A 21,086-nucleotide genomic window follows, 5' to 3' on the forward strand; every position below is an offset into this window, starting at 1 on the left:
AAACGGGTGAAGCAGGAAGTAGTGGCAGAAGACATTTGAGTGATGTGAGATGGGGAGGAGGAGATAAGAGGAAGCTTGGTAAATAGCCTCAGTTGTTTCAGTGAAATGAGGCAAAGTTCTGAGCTGAAAGGGTGAAAGGCAGGGAGGTAGGGGAGGTTTAGGGCAAGATAAAAAGATCTGGAAAAGCTGCAGTAGTGAGTGTGATAAAGAATAGATTTGGCAGGTATAAAGGACTGCCTAGCAGCAGTAAGGACTCAGTTGAGATTATATAACATACATTTGTAATGGATCTACTTGGCATGGTTTTTTTCCAGCTTTGTTCAGCAGCAAGCAGAGTAAGAGTAAAGGCTGAGATGATAGTGGGAGGGCAAGATCTTTAATATGAGAAGGGGGAAGTGACTTGAAAGAAGAGGACAGTGTAGAGATGAAATGGGGTCAAGAGACTAGGAGGTCAGGAAGTAGAAGGGAGGAGAGAATAGTCAGCACAAGGGTGATGTGAAAGAACTGAGGGGATGAGGGATTAGAAGGCACAGTACAGCCTAGCTAAATATTGCTAAATACAAAAAGCCATTTATGTAGATGTCTACATCTTTTGAAAAAAAATCACCAAATAAGAGAACCACAGAGAAATAAGTTCCAGAGAATCATTTTATTTAACAAATAAAAAGTTTTAAAGAGGAAAAATTTTAATGAAAGTTGTTTCTTGGCAGTTAAAAATACTTTTGATTATGTTTGAAACCTTTAATTATACCTGCAAATGAAACAGAGTAAGCAACCTGTTCTGGTGACCCCACAATAACAAGCAAGTGATCCCAACAGACACTGAAAGACTTTCCTTCTCACAAGGGCACACGAGCTGTAGACATCTGCATTGCCTAGTGGCTCAGTTTTTTCTGACTGTCAGCCATTCTTCTGTGGTTTTCGATGGCTTTTCTGAGTACTACATCTTGCACAAGATCTGTCAGCTTTACATCTGCATGACTACAGCCAACTTTGGGGCAGCTGTCAGAGAGGAAAAACAACAACAAATCCAATTAATCCAGAGGTTCTATACTCCATATTAACTGATTATAATAGCAATATCACATAAGTATTGGAGGCAAACAGACCTGCCGTTAGTGTTTCTATTGTAAACTTATCTAATATTTAAATTTTACAATGAGTCTGTATTGCCAAAAGAAGCTTGAAGTCTTTAAAAACAGGAAAGACGCCCATCTGCCTGGTACTGTTTAGATGGGAGTTCTAAAAGCATCTAAAAGCAGAGGGTTGTTCTTTCCATTCTAACAGCAACTGTCTTCATCTGGCACTGTATTTTGGAACAGTCTAATATGCTTAAAATATAAGAATGTATATTAATAGTTCTCTCTTCCTAGTGGTCTGTAAGCTCCACGAAGACACAAACTGTCTTATCTCAACTGCATTTCTCCCATAGAATAGCAGGGCTATCCCCAGAGTATTTAATGATGTTTTATCCCTAGATCAACATATTTTCAGTGATTCATCATAATGCATTTCTCATTTTAAAAAATGTTGCAGACAGAAAATCCAAAAGCTCAAAGTCTCTCTTTAGGTATTCAATTCAATAAACCTTTATTAAACACCTATTTCATGGAATGCATTGTGCTAGGTGAGACAGAAAGATGAAACAAGACACAGTTCCTGCTCTCAAAGGAGGATAAGACAAATACAGAAATAATCATAACAGGAGCTCTAAGCACGTAAAAGATGCCCACTCAGAGCAGTTTGAGAGATTTAGAAAGGCAGAAGAACAGAATGGCTTCACCAGTTGGACAATTCAAAGTTCCCACGGGTCAACACTTTGGTAAAATGGAATAGTAAGTGTAGGAATCTCTGGGATTAGAACTCTAAGAAACCTAAAGAAAATCCCTGTCATAATAGACACTAGAATGAGACATTTCATAAATTAACCTAGAGACCAGCTCGTGACTGGGAATGGAAAGAGACAAGTATCTGCTTCACAGTGTGAAGTAATGAAAAGAACTAGGGATGTGGAGTCAGAAATGCCTCTGTTCTAGTCTCAGTTCTGCAATTCAGTATATGCTTGACCTTGGACCTTAGATTTGTCCTATGTAAAATGAGGACAATAATACTTTCACTAACTACTTCACAGGACTGTTGTGAGAAAAGTTCTCTGAAAATAGAAATCTGATAGTTAAATGTGAGTTTATTCTTCTTTCTCCTACATACAGCATGGTGCATATACCTCAATGATCTAGACAATGAGTAATATTTTGGATAGGGAAGTGGACTGAGAGGTGGTGAATACCTCCTGATGACATAATATGGTTTCAATGAGTGAAACAACATTCTGAGAACAACCCATGGATTCAACCACACAGAAAATTAGTTTTATTTTGGCTAAGTGTAAAGAGGTGTACTTATTAGGGGAAAAGTCACAATATTTAAGATGAAACTCTCAGAACAAGGGGAGAAAAAGACTTTGATGTTACTTTACTTATACAAATTCAACTAAGTTCTCTTCTCAGCAAACTGACAAACAAAACCCCATAAATCATGGAAGAAACAACTCCTTCAAGATGCTTTTTACTAAATGACACCATCACACCATGGACAAGGGCACTCCCACCTCCAGAGTAATAGCACAGAGAACATTTTATGGGCATTAGTCCATTAATCCCTACAACACCCTGGTGAGCTAGTCAGGTGTGTCAGTTCCCTACCTTAAGCCCTCGTGTCATCATAGTTTAGGACTCTGAGACGACCGGCTTTGGAGGACAGAACATTCCATTTGGGCAAAGAGCTGTCTAGTGGGTTTGTGGGACTTAAGGAGTGCCCAGGTCAGAGCCAACCTGGGCACCAGAATCTGGCTGTGCACAGTCTGACTAAAAACTAGAAGCTCCTGAAGCCCTTAGGATTTAAATGTATTATCCAAAAAGCAACAAAAGGAAAGAGATGGAATCACAGCGTCAACTAGTGGGGTTTGAGGCCTCATGATAGGCATAGTGAGTTACTCTATTATGCACATCTTCACTCTTAAATAAAGATCAATTCATGGTTAATGAAGTAACAAAAAATTGAGAAAGCAGTATAAGTCTCCTTTTATCTCTACTGTGAGTAATCTGTCTAATAGGCATATAAAGGGACAACTGATTCTGAGTTTGTTCCCTTTTTTAAAAAAGGGGAGGGATTAGGAAGAGGAAAAGGTTTTTTTCCAAACCTCTCTTGGAGAGAGGTAATGAATGATTCTCATTTTATAAATAAGGAAACTGAGTTTCAGAGAGGTTAAGTGACTTGCCTGTGTTTAAGGCCTAGTAAAGTGGCAGAGCAGAGAGTTTCAAAGAATACCAATAAAAATGAAGGTCAGTCTGTAATGAGCTTGCTCTTCTCTGCAGTGGCACAACTTAAATTCTCTCTCTATCATTCCCCTTTCTCTTTGCCAAGGGCAGCTCTCTGCTCTACACGCTCTTTCTTCTGGGAGCTTGTTCCTCCCATCATTTGCTTCCTGCCCACCCCTCTTCTCCCCCAGATCCAATCTCTCTTTAAACACTAGCTCCTTTCCTGCTACTACCTACAAATGTTTCAATCTCCTATAGTCTTAAAAAACTCTATTTGACGATGACATTCACTTCTATTTCTCTCCTTTTCATAACTTAACTCCTAGTAAATATTATCTATATTTGTCGTTTCCATTTCCTCACCTCCCACTCATTTTCAGCTTAGTATAAGCTGACTTTTTTTACCATCATTCAACTGAGCCTGCTCTCAACAACATCATCAAAAATCTCTGAACTGGACGTCTCTCGGTCTTCATCCTTCTTGACGTCTCTGAAGCTTCTGACATGGCCGACCATTCTTCTCTCTTTCTGTGTATCCTCTTCTCCCTCGGTTTTAGTGACCATGCTTCATCCTGGTTCTCCTCCTCCCTCCCTGACTGTTCCTCGGGGTTGAATTATAATCCATGGTCCACCAATCCTGCTAGGCATGGATTGACCTTCAGGATCTTCTCCCAAGCCCTCTTCTCTTGCTCTACTTTTTCTGTGTATTCTCACCAGCCCCAGAAGTTCAAAAGCTCTGTGCAGATGGCTTTCAAAGGTACATATCACTCTCTCTTCTCTTGTTGGAATTCCAGAAATCTGTCTCCAATTGCCTGCTGCACATCTCCACCTGAATGCCCCACAGGCACCTCAAGGTCATCGTGCCTAAAATGGAATTGAACTTCCTCCATCTTCACTTCCTAATTCCTGTTGAGAATACCACCATCCTTCTAATAATACAAGTGTGTCACCTCAGGGTCAAGCTTGACTCTTCCTTCTCTTTTATATCCCCACATCCAATCATTTTCCCAGGTGGGACAGCCCTATCTCTACACCATCACTTGCATTTTTTGCCATCTCCTTAGTCAGCCACCAACCTACTAGTTCCAGCACTCGGCATCTTTTGCCTGAACAACTCAAGAATATCCCAATCGGTCTCCTTGCTTTCAGTACCTCCCCTGTCTGTTATTATAAGTCCACAGCTAAAATGATACTCCTAAAGCACAGTTCTAACCATGCTGCTCTCTCAAGAAGCTTCAGTACCATCCTTCAATAGCATCTCTAGAATAAAACACAAACTACTCTAGCACTTAATGCATGTCACAGTCTGCCTCCATCTTATCTTTTCGGGAGTTATTTCTCACTCCTCCCTTCCTGTACTCTAAAACACTTCCAATTGGTCTACTCATTATTCCCTATACATGACATTCCACCCCTGGCCTTCAGTCTTTGCCTAAGTTGTCCCCCACGTCTGGAAAGTGCTCCCTCCTCACATCTGTCTCTTGGAATTCTTGACTCCATTCAAAGCTTACTTCAAGTGATACCTACTATATGAAACCTTTCTTCAATTTCCCAACACTTGCCACTTTATCCCCAAATTTACTTTCCATATATTTTGTATTTGCCTACTCTTCTCCTCCTCTTCTCCCTGCCTACCTCCCCCATATACAAATTTAAACTTCTCAATGGTATGGACTGGGTTTTTGTTGTTTTTTTTTTTTTTTGTCTTTGGTCAGGGACCATGTTTAACATGAACTTTGCATATAGCAAGATGATATATACCTCAAGGCCCTGAACACACCAGGCACTTAATATTTGTGGAATCAAACTGAAAATTCCATTAAAACAGAATTAGGGCTTAAGTCTCATATGTTTTGTTCTTCTCCAAAGCCACTGCAGAGTATCAAAAAGGTCTCATAAATTGAACCTTTGTGACTCAGCCAGTGCCCCCAAACACAGTGTACCTGTCACTCTAATTCATCAAAGTTTAATTAGAACACGCCAGGAAAAAGAAATGTAAGACATCCCAAATTGGATGCTAGTCAGTTCAAACATGGAGAACACAACGTCTCATCATGACTGAACACTTGGACATATGCTTATGAGGTTAAAACCGTCATCCCATGAATCACTACCTTAAGAAGAAATCCTGGAGAGATTCTGGATGTTTCACTGAAATTTGGTGTGGTTATCAACTCCTTGTGAAATGCTGTTTCCTCCTCAATATCATATGAAACATGACTATCTTTGCAAAATAACATTAATAACAGGTGAGATTTTATAGTCCTGTTTGGTTACAAAGTACTTTTGCATAGGTTTTCTCTCATTTAAGCTCTACTACAGCCACTTAGGATATCTTGCTCATACCTTAAACTCAATTTCCTCCCAAATCCTATCAGCTGCCAAGTCTGGCTATTTCTATTTCAAATGTCTTGTTCTATTGACCCCATTTCGCTATTAACAGTTGTCACCTTATTTCAAATCCTCATTACCTCTCAACTAGACTACTCATTTGGAAGATAATTGTTTATAATGAAATTAATAAACATCAACACATATGAACATTTCGATAATCAAAGCATGAAACTATACTTATGTAAAGTTTGTCTATTCTTTGTTTTTGACTATGGGTACAGGGTAGTTCCAACACTGCCCTGCTTGTCTATGTTCCCTTCTGAATATCCTTTTGCTCTCTTTATTTCTTTAATGATTTTTCTCCCTTTTTGGAGCAGTTATAGCTATCCCTCTGCGTAATTTAAAATTCTGAATGTGGGTTCTAATCTGTTCCCTCAGTTTTGAGGGAAACTGACTAAAATCACTGATAAAACCAGTTTAGATTTTTAAGGGTTTATTGAAATATAGAAAGAGAAAGACTGAGAACAGATTTCTTACAATCTTTTTTATTGGTTTTTTCATAAAACCAGCTCTTAGTTTTACTGATTAATTCTATAGTTTTTTTGCTTTCAATCTTATTAATTTCTCCTTTAATTTTCAGGATCTCTAATTTAGTGTCTAATTGGGGATTTCTAATTTGTTCTTTTTCTAGCTTTTTAAGTTGCATGCCCAATTCATTAATCTCCTCTTTCTCTTTCTTATTCATGTAAGCATTTAGAGCTATAAATTTTCCCCTAAGCACTGCTTTGGCTGCATCCCATAGATTTTGGTATGTTGTCTCATTATTGTCATTCTCTTGGATAAAGTTATTGATTGTTTCTATGATTTCTTGTTTGGCCCATTCATTCTTTAGAATGAAATTATTTAGTTTCCAATTGATTTTCATTCTACTTTTCCCTGGCTCTTTCTTACATGTAATTTTTATTGTATCATGATCTGAGAAGGATGCATTTACTATTTCTGCCTTTCTACATTTGACTATGATGTTTTTGTGCCCTAATACATGGTCAATTTTTGAAAATGTGCCATGTACTGCTGAGAAAAAGGTATATTCCTTTATATCCCCATTCAATTTTCTCCAGACATCTATCATGTCTAACTTTTCTAGTAACCTATTCACCTCTTTCACTTCTTTCTTATTTATTTTTTGGCTAGATTTATCTAATTCTGAGAGGGGGAGATTCAGATACCCCACTAGTATAGTATTACTATCTAATTCCTCTTGTAACTCATTTAACTTCTCCTCTAAGAACTTGGATGCTATACCACTTGGCGCATACATATTCAATATTGATATTACTTCATTATCTATAGTACCTTTAAGCAAGATGTAATTTCCTTCCTTATCTCTTTTAATGAGATCTATTTTTGCCTGCACTTTGTCTGAGATAAGGATTGCTACCCCTGCCTTTTTTACTTTAGCTGAGGCATAATATATTCTGCTCCAGCCTTTTACCTTTACTCTGTGTGTATCTCTCTGCTTCAAATGTGTTTCTTGTAAACAGCATATTGTAGGATTCTGGTTTTTAATCCACTCTGCAATTCACTTCCATTTTATAGCAGAGTTCATCCCATTCACATTCACAGTTATTATTACTGACTGTCTATTCCCCTCCATTCTATTTACCCCCTTTGTACTTTTCCCCCCTTCTTTCACCCTATTCCTCCTCACCGACGTTTTACTTCTTACCCCTGCCTCCCCCAATCTGCCCTCCCTTTTTATCACCCCCTCTCTTTTCTTTACCCTTTTCTCCCTTGCTTTTGTCCTCCCTTCTATCAGTCCCCCCCTTTCCCTTCCCCTTTTGCTTCCCCTTTTGCTTCCCTAAATAGTGAGTTAAGTTTCTTTATCCCAATGAACGTATGTTATTCCCTCTTTGAATCAAATCTAATGAGAATAGGGTTGAAACAATGTTCACCCCTCTTTTCTTTCCCCCTATTGTAATAGGCTTTTTTTTCACCTCTGCATATGATATAATTCATTCCCTTCCACCTCCCCTTTCCTCTCCTCCCCAAAGACTCCCCTTTTAACCCTTTAATTTTTTTTTTTGTATCATCACATCAAAGACAATTTATATTTATACCCTCTGTGTAAAGTCCTTCTCTCTGCCCAAATACATTTACAGTTCTTAAGAGTTATGAGTATTATCTTCCCATGCAGGGATATAAACAGTTTAACCTAATAGGGTAACCTTTTCCCCTCCTCTGTTTACCTTTTTAAACTTGAGTCTTGTATGTTGAGATCAAATTTTCTATTCAGTTCTGGTCTTTTCACCAGGAAAGATTGAAAGTCCCCAATGTCATTAAATGTCCATCTTTTCCCCTGAAAGAAAATGCACATTTTTGCTGGGTAATAGATTCTCAGCTGCAATCCAAGCTCCTTTGCCTTCCGGAATATCATATTCCAAGCCTTGCGGTCCTTTAATGTTGAAGCTGCCAGGTCCTGAGCAATCCTGACTGTGGCTCCATGATATTTCAATTGCTTCTTTCTGGCTGCTTGGAGTATTTTCTCCTTCACCTGATAATTCTGGAATTTGGCTACAATATTCCTTGGAGTTTTCCTTTTGGGGTCTCTTTCAGGAGGTGATCGGTGGATTCTTTCAATGATGATTTTATCCTCTGATTCTATGATATCAGGGCAGTTCTCCTTAATAATTTCCTGGAATATGGTGTCTAGATTCTTTTTCTGGTCATGGCTTTCAGGCAGTCCAATGATTCTCAAAGTGTCTCTCCTCGATCTGTTTTCCAGATCAGTTGTCTTTCCAATGAGGTATTTCACATTTTCTTCTATTTTTTCATTTTTTTTATTCTGCTTGACTGATTCTTGGTGTCTCATGGATTCCTTATCTTCCAACTGTCCAATTTTAATTTTTAAGGCATTGTTTTCTTCAGTGAGATTATGCACCTTTTTTTCCATTTGGCTAAGTGAATTTTTTAAGGTATTGTTTTCTTCAGTGAGATTATGCAGCTTTTTTTCCATTTGGCCAAATGAATTTTTTAAGGCTTTGTTTTCTTCAGCTTCCTTTTCCAAGCTGCTGATTCTTTTTTCATAGTTTTTTTGTTTTGCTTTCATTTCTCTCCCTATTTTTTCTTCTACCTCTTGCAATTGATCTTTAAAATCCTTTTTGAGCTCTTCCAGGAAGGCTTTTTGTTCTTGCTACCAATTCACCTTCCCTTGTGAGGCTTCAGATGTAGACAATTTGAGGCTATTGTCCTCATCTGAGTTTGTGTTGGCTTCTTCCCTATTGATACAGAAGCTCTCAATGGAGAGGGCTCTTTTTTGCTTCTTACTCATTATTGCAGCTTATTTATTTATTCTTTAAGTTGAGGTCTGCTCTGGGGGCACCAGGGTCCCTGTTTTGGGCTTCTTGTGCAGGTGTATAGGTGCTGTGTGACCGGGCTTTTACTCTGAGGCCTTTATGGTGTGTAGAGATGCCCCGCCCTGCACTTCCTGTCTGATTGTGCTCAGCCAGCCAGGCGCCAGACCCCGGCGTCTGATCCTGCCGTTCGTGGCCCTCTCGGCCGGTGCTGGTAGGTTTTTCCACTGTCCTTCTTGGCCACCAGATTTTTGAACCAGGTTCCAGGGGCCTCAGTTGTTTGGCTGTGGCCCGCAGCTCCTGCTGACTTGCCCCGACCCCCTCGGTGCTGGGTTGCTGCCCTGCGCTGGGCCTCCCTTTTGCCCGAGTCAGACCAACCTTTTCCTGAAGTCTTCTAAATTATCTCTGGTTGGAGGACTGTGTCTCTCTGTCTCTTTGCAGGTTCTGTAGTTTCAGAATCCGTCCAGAGGCTTGATTTAATGTTTGTTTTGAGGGAACAGAAGGAGAGCTCAGGCAGCTTGCTGCTTCCTCTCCGCCATCTTGATTTCTTACAATCTTGCAATCCTATCTTTCCTCAGCTCCTCTCTGTCTTTCCTTGCTGTTACCACCAAGTCAGGAACCAATAAGGCAGCGCTGCTCGCACAGGCTCCCCTTTCCTCCTTCCTGTCCCCTCCCAGAATGGGGAGGTTCTTCAAGCTGGTTGGTTGATTGGGCCGGAAGTTCAAAGTTTTTTTAGATTCTGAGAACCAAGCTTTCTTAAGCACTCTCAAGTACCAGCCAGATGTGCTTAGAATCTAGTCAACTACTAATCCAGTCAAATCAGCCAGTAATCCACTCAGGTGGGCTCCTGAGTATCTGCCAAATCTCATCTATCACATCCATTATCTTGACACCTCTCTTCTTCCATTTAATACCCCACCTCCAAGAACCAGTCTTCTGGAGTCATAATAGGTTATTGTTCTTATTTTTTTCAGTCTTTTTCTTTATAATGTTGAGACCATTGTATACATTTATCTCTGGATCTTCTTAGTTTATAATGCATCAGTTCATATTAGTCCTTCAAGTGTTCCCTGAACCTTTCCCTTTCATCATTTGTTATATCATAATATTACATTATTCATAGACCATAATTTGTTCAGCAGTGCCCCAAATGCACTCTTTACTTGGAAGTTGAGTGGTTGTTTTTTTTTTTGCCATAACAAAAAGAGATGCTATTAGTATTATTGTACATATGAGTCCTTTTCTTCTTTCATTGATCTCTTTGAGATATAAGCTAGTAATAGCATTGCAAGGTCAAAAGGTACACAGAAAAATGGATCATTTTGATTACATTAAATTAAAAAGATTTTGCACAAACCAAACCAATGCAACCAAGATTAGAAGGAAAGCTGAAAGCTGGGAACTTTTACAACCAGTGTTTCTGATAAAGACCTCATTTCTCAAATATATAGAGAACTGAATCAAATTTATAAGAACACAAGTCATTCCCCAATTGAGAAATGGTCAAAGGATATGAATAGGCAGTTTTCAGATAAAGAAATTAAAGCTTTCTACAGCAATATGAAAAATGCCCTCAATCAATATTGATTAGAGAAATGCAAATTCAAACTACTCTGTGAAGTACCACCTCACACCTATCAGATTGCCTAACATGACAAAGAAGGAAAATGATAAATGTTGGAGAAGATGTGGAAAAACTGAACACTAATGCATTGTTAGTGGAGTTATAAATTGATCCAACCACTCTGGAGAAAAATTTGGAACTATGCCCAAAAGACTATAAAACTGTTCATACTCTTTGACCCAGCAATACCACTACTAGGTCTATATGCCAAAGAGATCATAAAAAAGGGAAAGGGACTCACATATACAAAAATATTTATAGCAACTCTTTTTGTGGTGGCAAAGAGTTGGAAATTGGGGGGATGCCCATCAACTGGGGAATGGCTAAACAAGTTGTGGTATATGAATGTAATGGAATACTATTGTGCTATAAGAAACGATGAGCTGGATTTCAGAAAAAACTGGAAAGATTTAAATGAACTGATGCTGAATAAAGTGAGCAGAACTGGGAGAACGTTGTACACAGTAACAGCAACATTGTGTAATGATCGACTATGATAGACTTAGCTCTTCTCAGCAACACAATGATAAAAGACAATTCCCAAAGACTCATGATGAAAAATGCTACACATATTCAGAGAAAGAACTATGGAGTCTGAAAGCAGATAAAAGCATACTTTTTTCATCTTTTTGGTGTGTTTTGTGTTTTCTTTCTCGTGGTTTTTCCCTTTTGTTCTGATTCTTCTTTCACAACATGACTAATGTGGAAATTTGTTTAACAGGAGTGTGCACGTATAACCTATATCAGATTGCTTAATGTCTTGGGAGGGGGAAGGAAGGGAGGGAGAAAAATTTGGAACTCAAAATCTTATAAAAATGAACGTTGAAAGCTATCTTTACATGTAATTGGAAAAAAATTAAAACACTGCTGAGGAAAAAAATGGAAGTTCTGGGAGACACTCTCTGCTCTCCACCCTCCAATCAGAGGGTACTGATGAGGTAAGAGTTCCAGAGCTGAAGTAAACTTTTAGGATAGAATGAAGAGATTCCTGAAGCATGATGTCCAGAGGAGTACAGCTAGGTAAGGACTGAAGAGATGGCTGGCCTGGGCTGTTCAAATGTCATTTACTCCCCCAGCCCTTCCTCCTTGTTTATACAGACTGCTACTTGATCACAAAAGATAATCTCCCCACAGTGTATTATTCTTCTCTTTCCTTTACATTTTTCTTTTAAGATGATGAAGACATAATAGAACCACTCTCAGGCCTTCTGTTTAATTCTACTCCCTTTATGACCCCTGATGATAAGGTGCAGAGGAGATACACTTATCATCTCTCATATTAGAATATAAGCAGCTTATCATCATTTACTCTACCATGGCTGTTCGGTTTACTTTTTTAGGTTTCCTCTGGCTACTATGTTTGCACTTCCATCAAGAACTCCTATCAAGAGCCTCTGACAATTCTGTCTCCTGTAGGATTCTGCTGACTCTTGTTGGACAGATCATTCTTGATTCCAAGCCTACATCCCTTTTCTATACCACATTCCAGGTTCTCTTCTCTTTTACAATACTGGCTGCTAAATGGTGTGTGATCTTGATCGTGACTCCTCAGTATATGAAATCTTTCTGGGTGCTTACAATATTTTTCCTTTGACCTGGGTGCCCTAGATTTCAACTATAATGTTCCTGGGAGTTTTCATTGTGGTTTGTTTTTTTTTTTTAAGAAGTGAAGGGCGGCCTTTTTTTCCCCTATTTCCATTTTGCTCTGTGGTTCTAAGAGGTCTGGGCAGTTTTGTTTTTTAAAGATTTCTTGAAATATGGCATCTAAGCTTTTTTTTTTGGTGTCATGGCATTTAGTCTAATGATTCTTATTTTTTATTTTTTAGTGAGGCAATTGGGGTTAAGTGACTTGCCCAGGGTCACACAGCTAGTAAGTGTTAAGTGTCTGAGGCCAGATTTGAACTCAGGTACTCCTGACTCCAGGGCCAGTGTTCTATCCACTGCGCCACCTAGCTGCTCCTAGTCTAATGATTCTTAAATTTTCTCTCTTTAATGTTTTCTGGTTTAGTAGTTTGTGCTATAAGATACCTCACATTCTGTGCTATTTTTTGAGAGTTTTGATTTTGTTTTAATATTAGCTTTTGTTTCATAGACTCATTAGCTTTTATTTGACCCATTCTAATTTTTAGGGGATCTGTTCCTGGGGGAAAGTTTTGTACCTCTATTGTTGCTGTTGTTCAGTCATTCAGTTGCCTCCGACTCTTTGTGGGGTTTTCTTAGCAAAGATACTGGAGTGGTCTACCATTTCCTTCTCTAGTGGATTAGGGCAAACAGAGGCTATGTTAGTTGTCCAAGGTCACACAGACAGTAAGTATCTGAGGCAGTATTTGAACTCGGGTCTTCCTGAAACCAGGCCCAGTGCTTTATCCACTGAACCACCTCACTGTCTCCATGTACCTCCTGTGCCAAGCTATTAATACCCTTTCAATTCTTTCTTCCATAGCTTTTATTCCTTTTCCATTTTTCCCCTTCTACAATCCTTATTCATTTATAAAAACCTTTTAAAACATTTTTTTATACTCTTGATCCAACTCTTCCAAGAATTCTAGTTGAATCTGCACACAGCCTGTGTCTTTCTTTGAGCCTTTGATTGTTTATGTTTTACAATCATTCTCTTCTTTTGAATTCAGGTCTTGAACATCCTTGTCATTATAACATGGGGTGTAGGATGTGTTCAGGGAAGACTAGTGCCTCTGATATGAGGGTTTCTGGGTTCTTTTCAGGGGTGCTTTCCACCTTTGGTGCCCACTTGATTCACCCAACTCTCGCCTGAGGCTCCAAGAAGCTGTAACATGCACAGTGGCCACACCCTGGTAAACCTTTTTCATAGATGGGCTAAACCAGGTTAAGGGCAACCAAAGGATTTAAACCCTTTCATGACTTGGAGAGGTGTCTGACGCAAGCATGTAAAGACTTCCCTCTGGCTGAATGGGCAGATGACAACAATTTGTTCCAATGGCCATGACGGTGGCTGAAGCAAGCACCGTGGAGTGCTTAGAGCTTGGTTAGACAACAAAGACCCCTGCATCCCCATCCATCACCAGTCATCTTGACTGTGTCTTGCCACAAAACTCTAGTGACCCTGAAAGAGAGGGTGAGGCTGACAACTTCACAGAACTCTGCCTCACTTAAATTCAATTTCTGCACAAATCAAAGGACATCACCCATACCATTTTTACCTATCTCAAAGTCCTGTGGTGACAGGCAAGTGACAAAGCAACAGGTGCAGATACACCCGGAGCTGTAGTCACAACCCTGCACACAGGCAGTCCAGGCCACAGGGTCATCTTCTCACCAGACTGAAAAAGCAGTGCGATTCAGCAGCCCCCGGGGTGTCTGAACAGCCCCTTTTAAGGGCAGCACGGCTCACTTCTTGGTATGAGAAAGGGGCTAGAAAAGGTGCCCTAAAAACTGTCTGCTTCACTCAATGGCTGGCTTGCTTACTGCAACATCTGAACTGTCTTAAGAAGATTCTGAAGATCACCTGGCAAGATAAGGTATCAGATACTGAGGTCCCTTCTTGAGCTGAACTACCAAGTATTCAAACTCCACTACAGAGAGTGCAACTCTGATGAGCTGACCATGTTGTTCAAATGCCAAATGTACATTTGTCTAAAAGACTATTTTATGGAGAACTCACACAAGGCAAACACTCACATGGAAGTCAGAAGAAGCAATACAAGGACACTCTCAAGGTCTGTCTGAAGAACTTTGGAATCAGTTACATGATATGTTAGACACTGGTAAAGGACTGCCTAGCATGGTGCGCCCCAGCATGACTGTGCACACATCAAAGAAGGCACTGTGCTTTATGAGCCAAGCAGAATTGTAGTAGTTCGAAAGAAATGAGAGATACACAAATTTAGAGACATCTCCACTCCAAATGTTCATGTAGAGCATTTGTGCCCAACCTGTGGTAGAGCTTTCTGAGATCAAGTTGGTCTGATCAGTCATAGTCAGACATACTGTACCGTGACTCCAACATAGTAATATCATTTTGGTCCTCTTCAAGAACAAAGGACAACTACCATTATAACATATTTATGGCAGAATTCTTTATTTGTTTGTTTATTCTTCCAGCATACTTCCTGATGTCGGACTTGCCCCTTGGTCTGAGCTCTACATGTTCTTGACTTGGGTTTGGGTTGAATGATAGACCTTTGGGCTTGACCCATTTGGAGTTTCAGTAGACTACTGTTGGACTCGGCTATTATGGAAAGCTCTGTTGGTTTGGACAGAACTGAGGGCTCTTGTTTGGCATGATCCTCCTGCCCTAGTTATTCCTCAGAAGGTTTCAAATTGGGCTGGAAGTTGAAACTGAGATCCCACTCTGCTACGTGGGCCCATTCCACAGAGCTGTCAGTTGTTTCTGAACTTGCTCTCCTCTCAGTACTCAGCCCAGGAGTCCACAATTGTTATACCTGGAGTGCATCCTCTAGGTACAGAACTTGTCCTTGTGGTAAAAATTATTTGGGGTAAAGATTAATATTCCCATTTTTAGCTAACTCATTTGGGAGGGGCCACACCTGGCCCACCCCGAGGTTACGAAGGCAGCTTTTTGAGGGACCTCCCCTTTTGGGGGAGGGGAGATTGAATGCTCCCAGAAGGGAGGCAGGCTACTTCCAGTATGTGAGCTCGCTCTCATTCTTTTTTCTGCTTGGGCCCTTGAGGTGGTGCATGTTGGTTCTCGGTCTGACAGGCTGTTCAGGCTTGGGTGAGTTAACCCTAAATTCCTTTGAACTATCTTAACTGGAAATCAGTCTGGGGTTGCATAGGTTAAGTTTAGAGTTAATAATATTCATCTGTATTTCTATTTTCCTATTTCCTTATCTTTGATTTTTATTAGTTTCACCTTTGCTGTTTAATTAATTCTCAAGTAATAAAATCTGATCCTTTTGTGAACTAAAGCTTAGAGGCTCCTTTCTTATTGGCCTGGGAGAAATATCTAAAAAGGGCAGTTCAGAGGGGAAGTTAAACCTAAAAGGGTCCTTCATATCTTCGAGACCCCAATATTAAGGCTAGTCACCCAAATAACACTCCATATATCAAATTTTGGCCCTCACATCCTCAGTATAGATCAATGACCTCAAACTGGCTAGTGAGTAACAGAGTTGCCAGTGGGCACCTGTTCTTAAAACCCTACACAAGTTTAGGTTCCTCTACACTGATTCTAGAACCTCTTCCAGCCCAAGTGCACAATCTCTCTCTGTTGTAATGCTCTACACAGTGGGCTCCTGGATAGACCCCAGCCTCAGTCAGTGTTCATAGACTTTCATCTTCATATGCTGACCTGGCCTGGAAAAATGACTGTGATTTTTGCTTGAGTTTCTTTGAATCAGGGTTTGTTTTGGTGTGTTTTCTAGATTTGTCTGGAAGTGGTGGCCCATGGGGAAGAGTCAATATACTTCTTACTGCTACTTGACTATCTTGGCTCTGCCAAGACACACATGAACAATTTAGAATTTTGTTTTGCTTGACTATGCTTACTCATTATGAGGAGTTTGTTTTTATTTATTTTGTTTTCCCAGAAGATGAGGAAGAAGTAGGAGAAAAAATACTTGATAAATGAAGAAAAAAAATTTCATTTTTAAAAATAAAAGCCTGCCAAATCAATATTACACATAAAAATAATTTGCTACCCATCAATGTTTTTTCTCAGATCTTTGCCAGTTGTAATCATTTCTTAAGTTTTTTTGACAGTTCATCAAATATTCCCATTAATCTACAAAATGATGGAAATACTTTAAGCATGTTTATTTGCACTTTAAAATTTGTTACAAGGGTTCCTGCCCTGCCTCCTCAGTGCATATGACAGAGAGAAAATACTTGTTAATTGAAAAAAATTAAAATTTAACTTAAAATAATTTTAAAAGATACTTAAAATAATTTTAAAAGATACATAAAAAAGAGATGACTGTGGGAATAAGGTCAGGCAATGTAATAAAAGATACAGGAAGAATGACTAATGCAGAAATATGTTTAATGTGATTGTACGCATATAACCTATATCAGATTGCTTTCTGTCTTGGGGGAGAGGGGAGGGAAGGAAGGGTGGGAGAAAAATCTGGAACCAAAAATCCTATGAAAACAAATGTTGAAAACTATCTTTATATGTAACTGGAAAATAATAAAATACTTTAAAAAAAAGATACAGGAAGAAGAATTAGCTTTATTAAGGAGCAAGGGATGCCCTGCCTTTTGTGACCAGAGAGAAAGAGGAAAGAATAGGTAATGAGACAGACAAGTTTTGAGGAATGTAATTGACATTAATCAAAAGTGCTTTTTTAGGGAATTGGAGGGAGGGACTTAGATTTATTAACAACATTCCTCCCATGTGCTGATAATCTAAACTGAACTAAAATTCAGGTCATATTGGAAGACTCAAACTTTTAGTATGGAAGATCATTATATAGCTAACAAACTTGGAAACATGATACTTTCTAAAAGTTATCCACCTTAAGAAGAACTTTAACTGCATCAAAGCAAAACCAAAAGGATATTAAAACATATTATAAGTAGTAACCTTTGAAAGTAGTAGGCAGGGGGCAGCTAGGTGGCGCAGTGGATAGAGCACCGGCCCTGGAGTCAGGAGTACCTGAGTTCAAATCCGGCCTCAGACACTTAACACTTACTAGCTGTGTGACCTTGGGCAAGTCACTTAACCCCAACTGCCTCACTTAAAAAAAAAAAGTAGTAGGCAGGCATGTTCACTGTAGAAATAGATCATTCAGTGAGATTAAAAAACACAACATCATGTGGACTGCTGTCCACTTCAACTTTGCACCACTTGTAAGCCCTTACTTCCATTAGAATTTCAGTGGCTTCCTATTACCTTGGGAATAAATATAAACTCCTTTGTCTATCATTCAAGCTTTTCACAACCTGTTTGCTTCCTACCTTTCCAGGCCCTTAAACTTTATTTTCCTCCCATGATCCTTTCACTCCTATCTCTGCCTCTTGAGTGGTCATCTCCCATACTGGGGAAGCTCTTCATTTTCACTTTGGCCTCTTGGAATTCCTGTTTTCCTCAAAGACTCAGCTCAAGTGCCATCTTGTATGTGAAGCTTTTCCTGATCCTGTCAGCTGTTAGGGGTCCGCTCCCCAAAACTTAGATGTATATATTCTGCAAGTGTACATATGATCTCTCCCAGAAGAATGTAAGTTCTTTGAGGGCAGGGATTGTTTCACTTTTGTCTTTATATTTCCAGTGACTAGAATACAGGAGGCACTTTTTAAAAAAATCACAGCTGACTGATTCAAAGAAATACTGAATAAGCATCAGAACATACTGTTTCAGACCTTCCCCCTTCCCCCACCCCATTTATAAACTCAGTAAGAGACTGAATATAGACAGATTCTCTTTTTATTTACAGGTCCTAATAGAATGCATTTAAGGGATGAATACCAGGATTGTACTGAAAGTGGATCATGCCTATCCTTTTCTGGGACAATCTGGTAACAATGAAAAAATCCAACTACTTTAACAGCATTTTAAAGTCTAAAATGCACTTTCCTTACAACTCTGTTAGGTAATCAGTACAAACATTAATTCACATTTTACAGATGAGGGAACTAAGTCTAAATGACATTGAGTGACTTGCCAAAGGACATACACTGAATAAGTGGTAGTGTTGGGATTTGTTTTTTTTTTTTTTTTAAGTGAGGCAATTGGGGTTAAGTGACTTGCCCAGGGTCACACAGCTAGTAAGTGTTAAGTGTCTGAGGCCGGATTTGAACTCAGGTACTCCTGACTCCAGGGCCGGTGCTCTATCCACTGCGCCACCTAGCTGCCCCTAGTGTTGGGATTTGAAAGCAGGTCTTCTTATACCTTCTCCCAATGCCTTTTATATTATACCATACTGTCTAAGGAAGTAAAAAATCACTATCCCTTTTTATTTTTAATTGAAGATATACATAACCTAGGAAAAATTTTCAAAGGGGAGGATAAAGGGTTTCTGACAGCTAAGCCTCATAATTTTTCCTCTTATTTTATGTATATTTGACATATACATTTACATTTTGCCTCTATCACTTACAGTATGATCTTGGGCAATCACTTAGCCACCTTTGGCATGGTTCCTTAATTGTAAAATCAGGGAAATGAACTCGAGATGATCTTTGAGATCCCTTATAGCTCTAGATCTATGATCCTAAAAGTCATAAAAAAGATCTCAAAAAAGTCTCAGAGATCATCCAGTTGAAACCTGCCCACCCCCCCGCTTTTGAGATAAGAAAACTGAGGCTCAAGAAGAAGAAATAACTTGATCTTGCTGCCAAGAAGTTTACAGATTCGAATGTGGGTCTTCTGACCCTCCATCCAATGCTCTTTCCACTACATAATGCTCTGCTTTCTGAATAGCTTGCTCCTTTTCCACACCCTTCCTGAGCAATTTATAAAATTTCCCCTCACATATTTATTTTTACAGAGAGCTAGCGTTCATGTTTATGCAACTATTGAGCTGAATATGATTGAGAATGGACATTTAAGTATTCCTTCCTCTGACTCTGCCAAGTTCAAAATATTTGCCTGAACAAAATGCTTTTCCTTTGCTCTGGTAAAGGAAAGGACCATAGTTCTTTTTCTTCCTTGTGAACTCACCATGCCTTTTTCTTTCTTTTGTGTTTCGACTCAACGATCCTTCTAATGGCTTCCTCTTCATAGGTGTGTCCACATACTTTATTTTTCACTGGTTTCTTCATTTCCAACTGTAATTAAGAAGATTAGGTTTACAGGAATGATGACTATCACCTTCCAGCCAGCTTACTCAATTACCATTATCAGGAGTGGGGATTCCAAGCATTAGCCTATGTATGTTTAATTTTCCATTTATGCAGGGCAAGATAACAATTATTATTATTATTTTTTGGTATGGCAATGAGGGTTAAGTGACTTGCCCAGGGTCACACAGCTAGTAAGTGTCAAGTGCCTGAGGCCAGATTTGAACTCAGGTCCTCCTGAATCCAAGGCCAGTGCTTTATCCACTGAGCCACCTAGCTGCCCCAAGAAAACAATTATTAAAGCAGCCCACCAACACTGTACAGTGCAGAACTGTTGGAAGCATCAAGTTATCATTAGACTTCTTGACTGACTGGCAGTCAGAAAACTAGTAAGTCCTTCATTTGCCAGCTGTCCTCATCCTCCTACATGAGCTTCTATTTTACTATTCAGTTCCTTCCACCCTCTTACTCTAAATATGAAAGTAAATCACTTTTTTGATTGGTTGGGTCAATTAGTAAGCACCTCTTCTATCAAAAAATCTGTTTAAGGCAAAATACCTGAGTAATGGGGCAAATGAAGTTGGTCTGACTTTGGGTCACAATCATATCTTCATCTATTTGTTCTTCTGAGTCATCATCATCATCTGGGTCTATAGGGAGTCCACCTGTGGCCCAAAAAAAAGGGAAATATGCTTTATAAACTAACATGCTTTTTGGTTGAAAAGACATAAATTCTAATACAGTATATTTTAAACTAGTTATAGAATATTAGAACGTCTCTGTGGAAACAATATAGATCATAGTTATACATAAATTCTGAGCAAAGAGAAAAGAAATCTTTTAACAAAAATATCCCTTCACATTTATATAGTCATTTAGAATTGTAAAGTACTTATGTACTAACTTGCTCATTTAATCCTCACGACAACTCTGTGAGGTATTCGTTTTATATCTGAGGAAACCAAAGCTCATTAAGGTAAAGGGACCAAGGTCTCTGGGGCTGGCATGTGGGAGAGCTGAGATCTGAAAACCAGGCATTCTAAAAACGAAAGTCATAGAGCTCTTCTTCACTCCATCATCTGGCCTCTCCCTTTTGAATGACAGATAGACGCAGTGTTGCTTCTTTTTTATTTAATATTTGGCACCAGTAGTAGCATCGAACCAAAAAGATGACACTCTTTTTAGAGGTATTCCTTCAGGGTTCATTGTAAAGAACATTTCACTGCGATGTCAAATTTTTGATTTTCTATCATGCTAAAGCATAGGGTCAAAGATGTAGTCAGTCGGTCAAGTAGCATTTCTTTATTAAGCACCTACTCAGTGTCAGGCACTTTACTAAGCACTGGGAGATACAAAGAAGACAAAAACAGTTCCTGCCCTCAGGGAGCTCACATTCTAACATGGGCTATAACATGCAAACACTGTATACATACAAGATATATACAGTGCAAATGGGAAGTAATCTCAAAGGGAAGGCATTAGGGTGGGTGAGAGAAGCTGAGGAGGGCGTCTGGCAGAGATCTTAGCTGAACTGTAAAGGACCTCAGTGGCCATCTAATCCAACCCCCTCATTTAAGAACACTGATTCCTGGAGAGGTTAAGTAACTTTAACTTGCCTAAGTTTACATAGTTAAGTATCAGAGGCAAAATTTGAACCAAGGTCCTCTCATTCCAGAGGTGATACTCTTTCTACTCTACCACACTGGGAAGTATAATTACAAATGAAAAATATGTGCCAAA

The 21,086-nt window shown here is 39.3% G+C and overlaps 1 protein-coding gene across 2 annotated transcripts in view; it reads right to left on the reverse strand.

Moving 5' to 3' along the window:
• Positions 1–642: 642 nt before the first annotated feature.
• NSMCE2 (NSE2 (MMS21) homolog, SMC5-SMC6 complex SUMO ligase) overlaps positions 643–21,086 on the reverse strand; it is a 246,366-nt gene continuing 225,922 nt past the window's right edge. For both annotated transcript variants that reach the window (XM_043964840.1, XM_043964850.1), the window contains 3 exons: positions 19,905–20,011; positions 19,228–19,334; positions 643–1,002 (listed from right to left, as the gene is read on the reverse strand). In XM_043964840.1, the coding sequence (XP_043820775.1) occupies positions 876–1,002; positions 19,228–19,334; positions 19,905–20,011 (341 nt within the window). In that variant the 3' untranslated portion in view covers positions 643–875. The remainder of the gene's footprint in view (positions 1,003–19,227; positions 19,335–19,904; positions 20,012–21,086) is intronic.

The sequence above is a fragment of the Dromiciops gliroides genome, chromosome 1, assembly GCF_019393635.1.
Source record: "Dromiciops gliroides isolate mDroGli1 chromosome 1, mDroGli1.pri, whole genome shotgun sequence".
Lineage (NCBI taxonomy): Eukaryota > Metazoa > Chordata > Mammalia > Microbiotheria > Microbiotheriidae > Dromiciops > Dromiciops gliroides.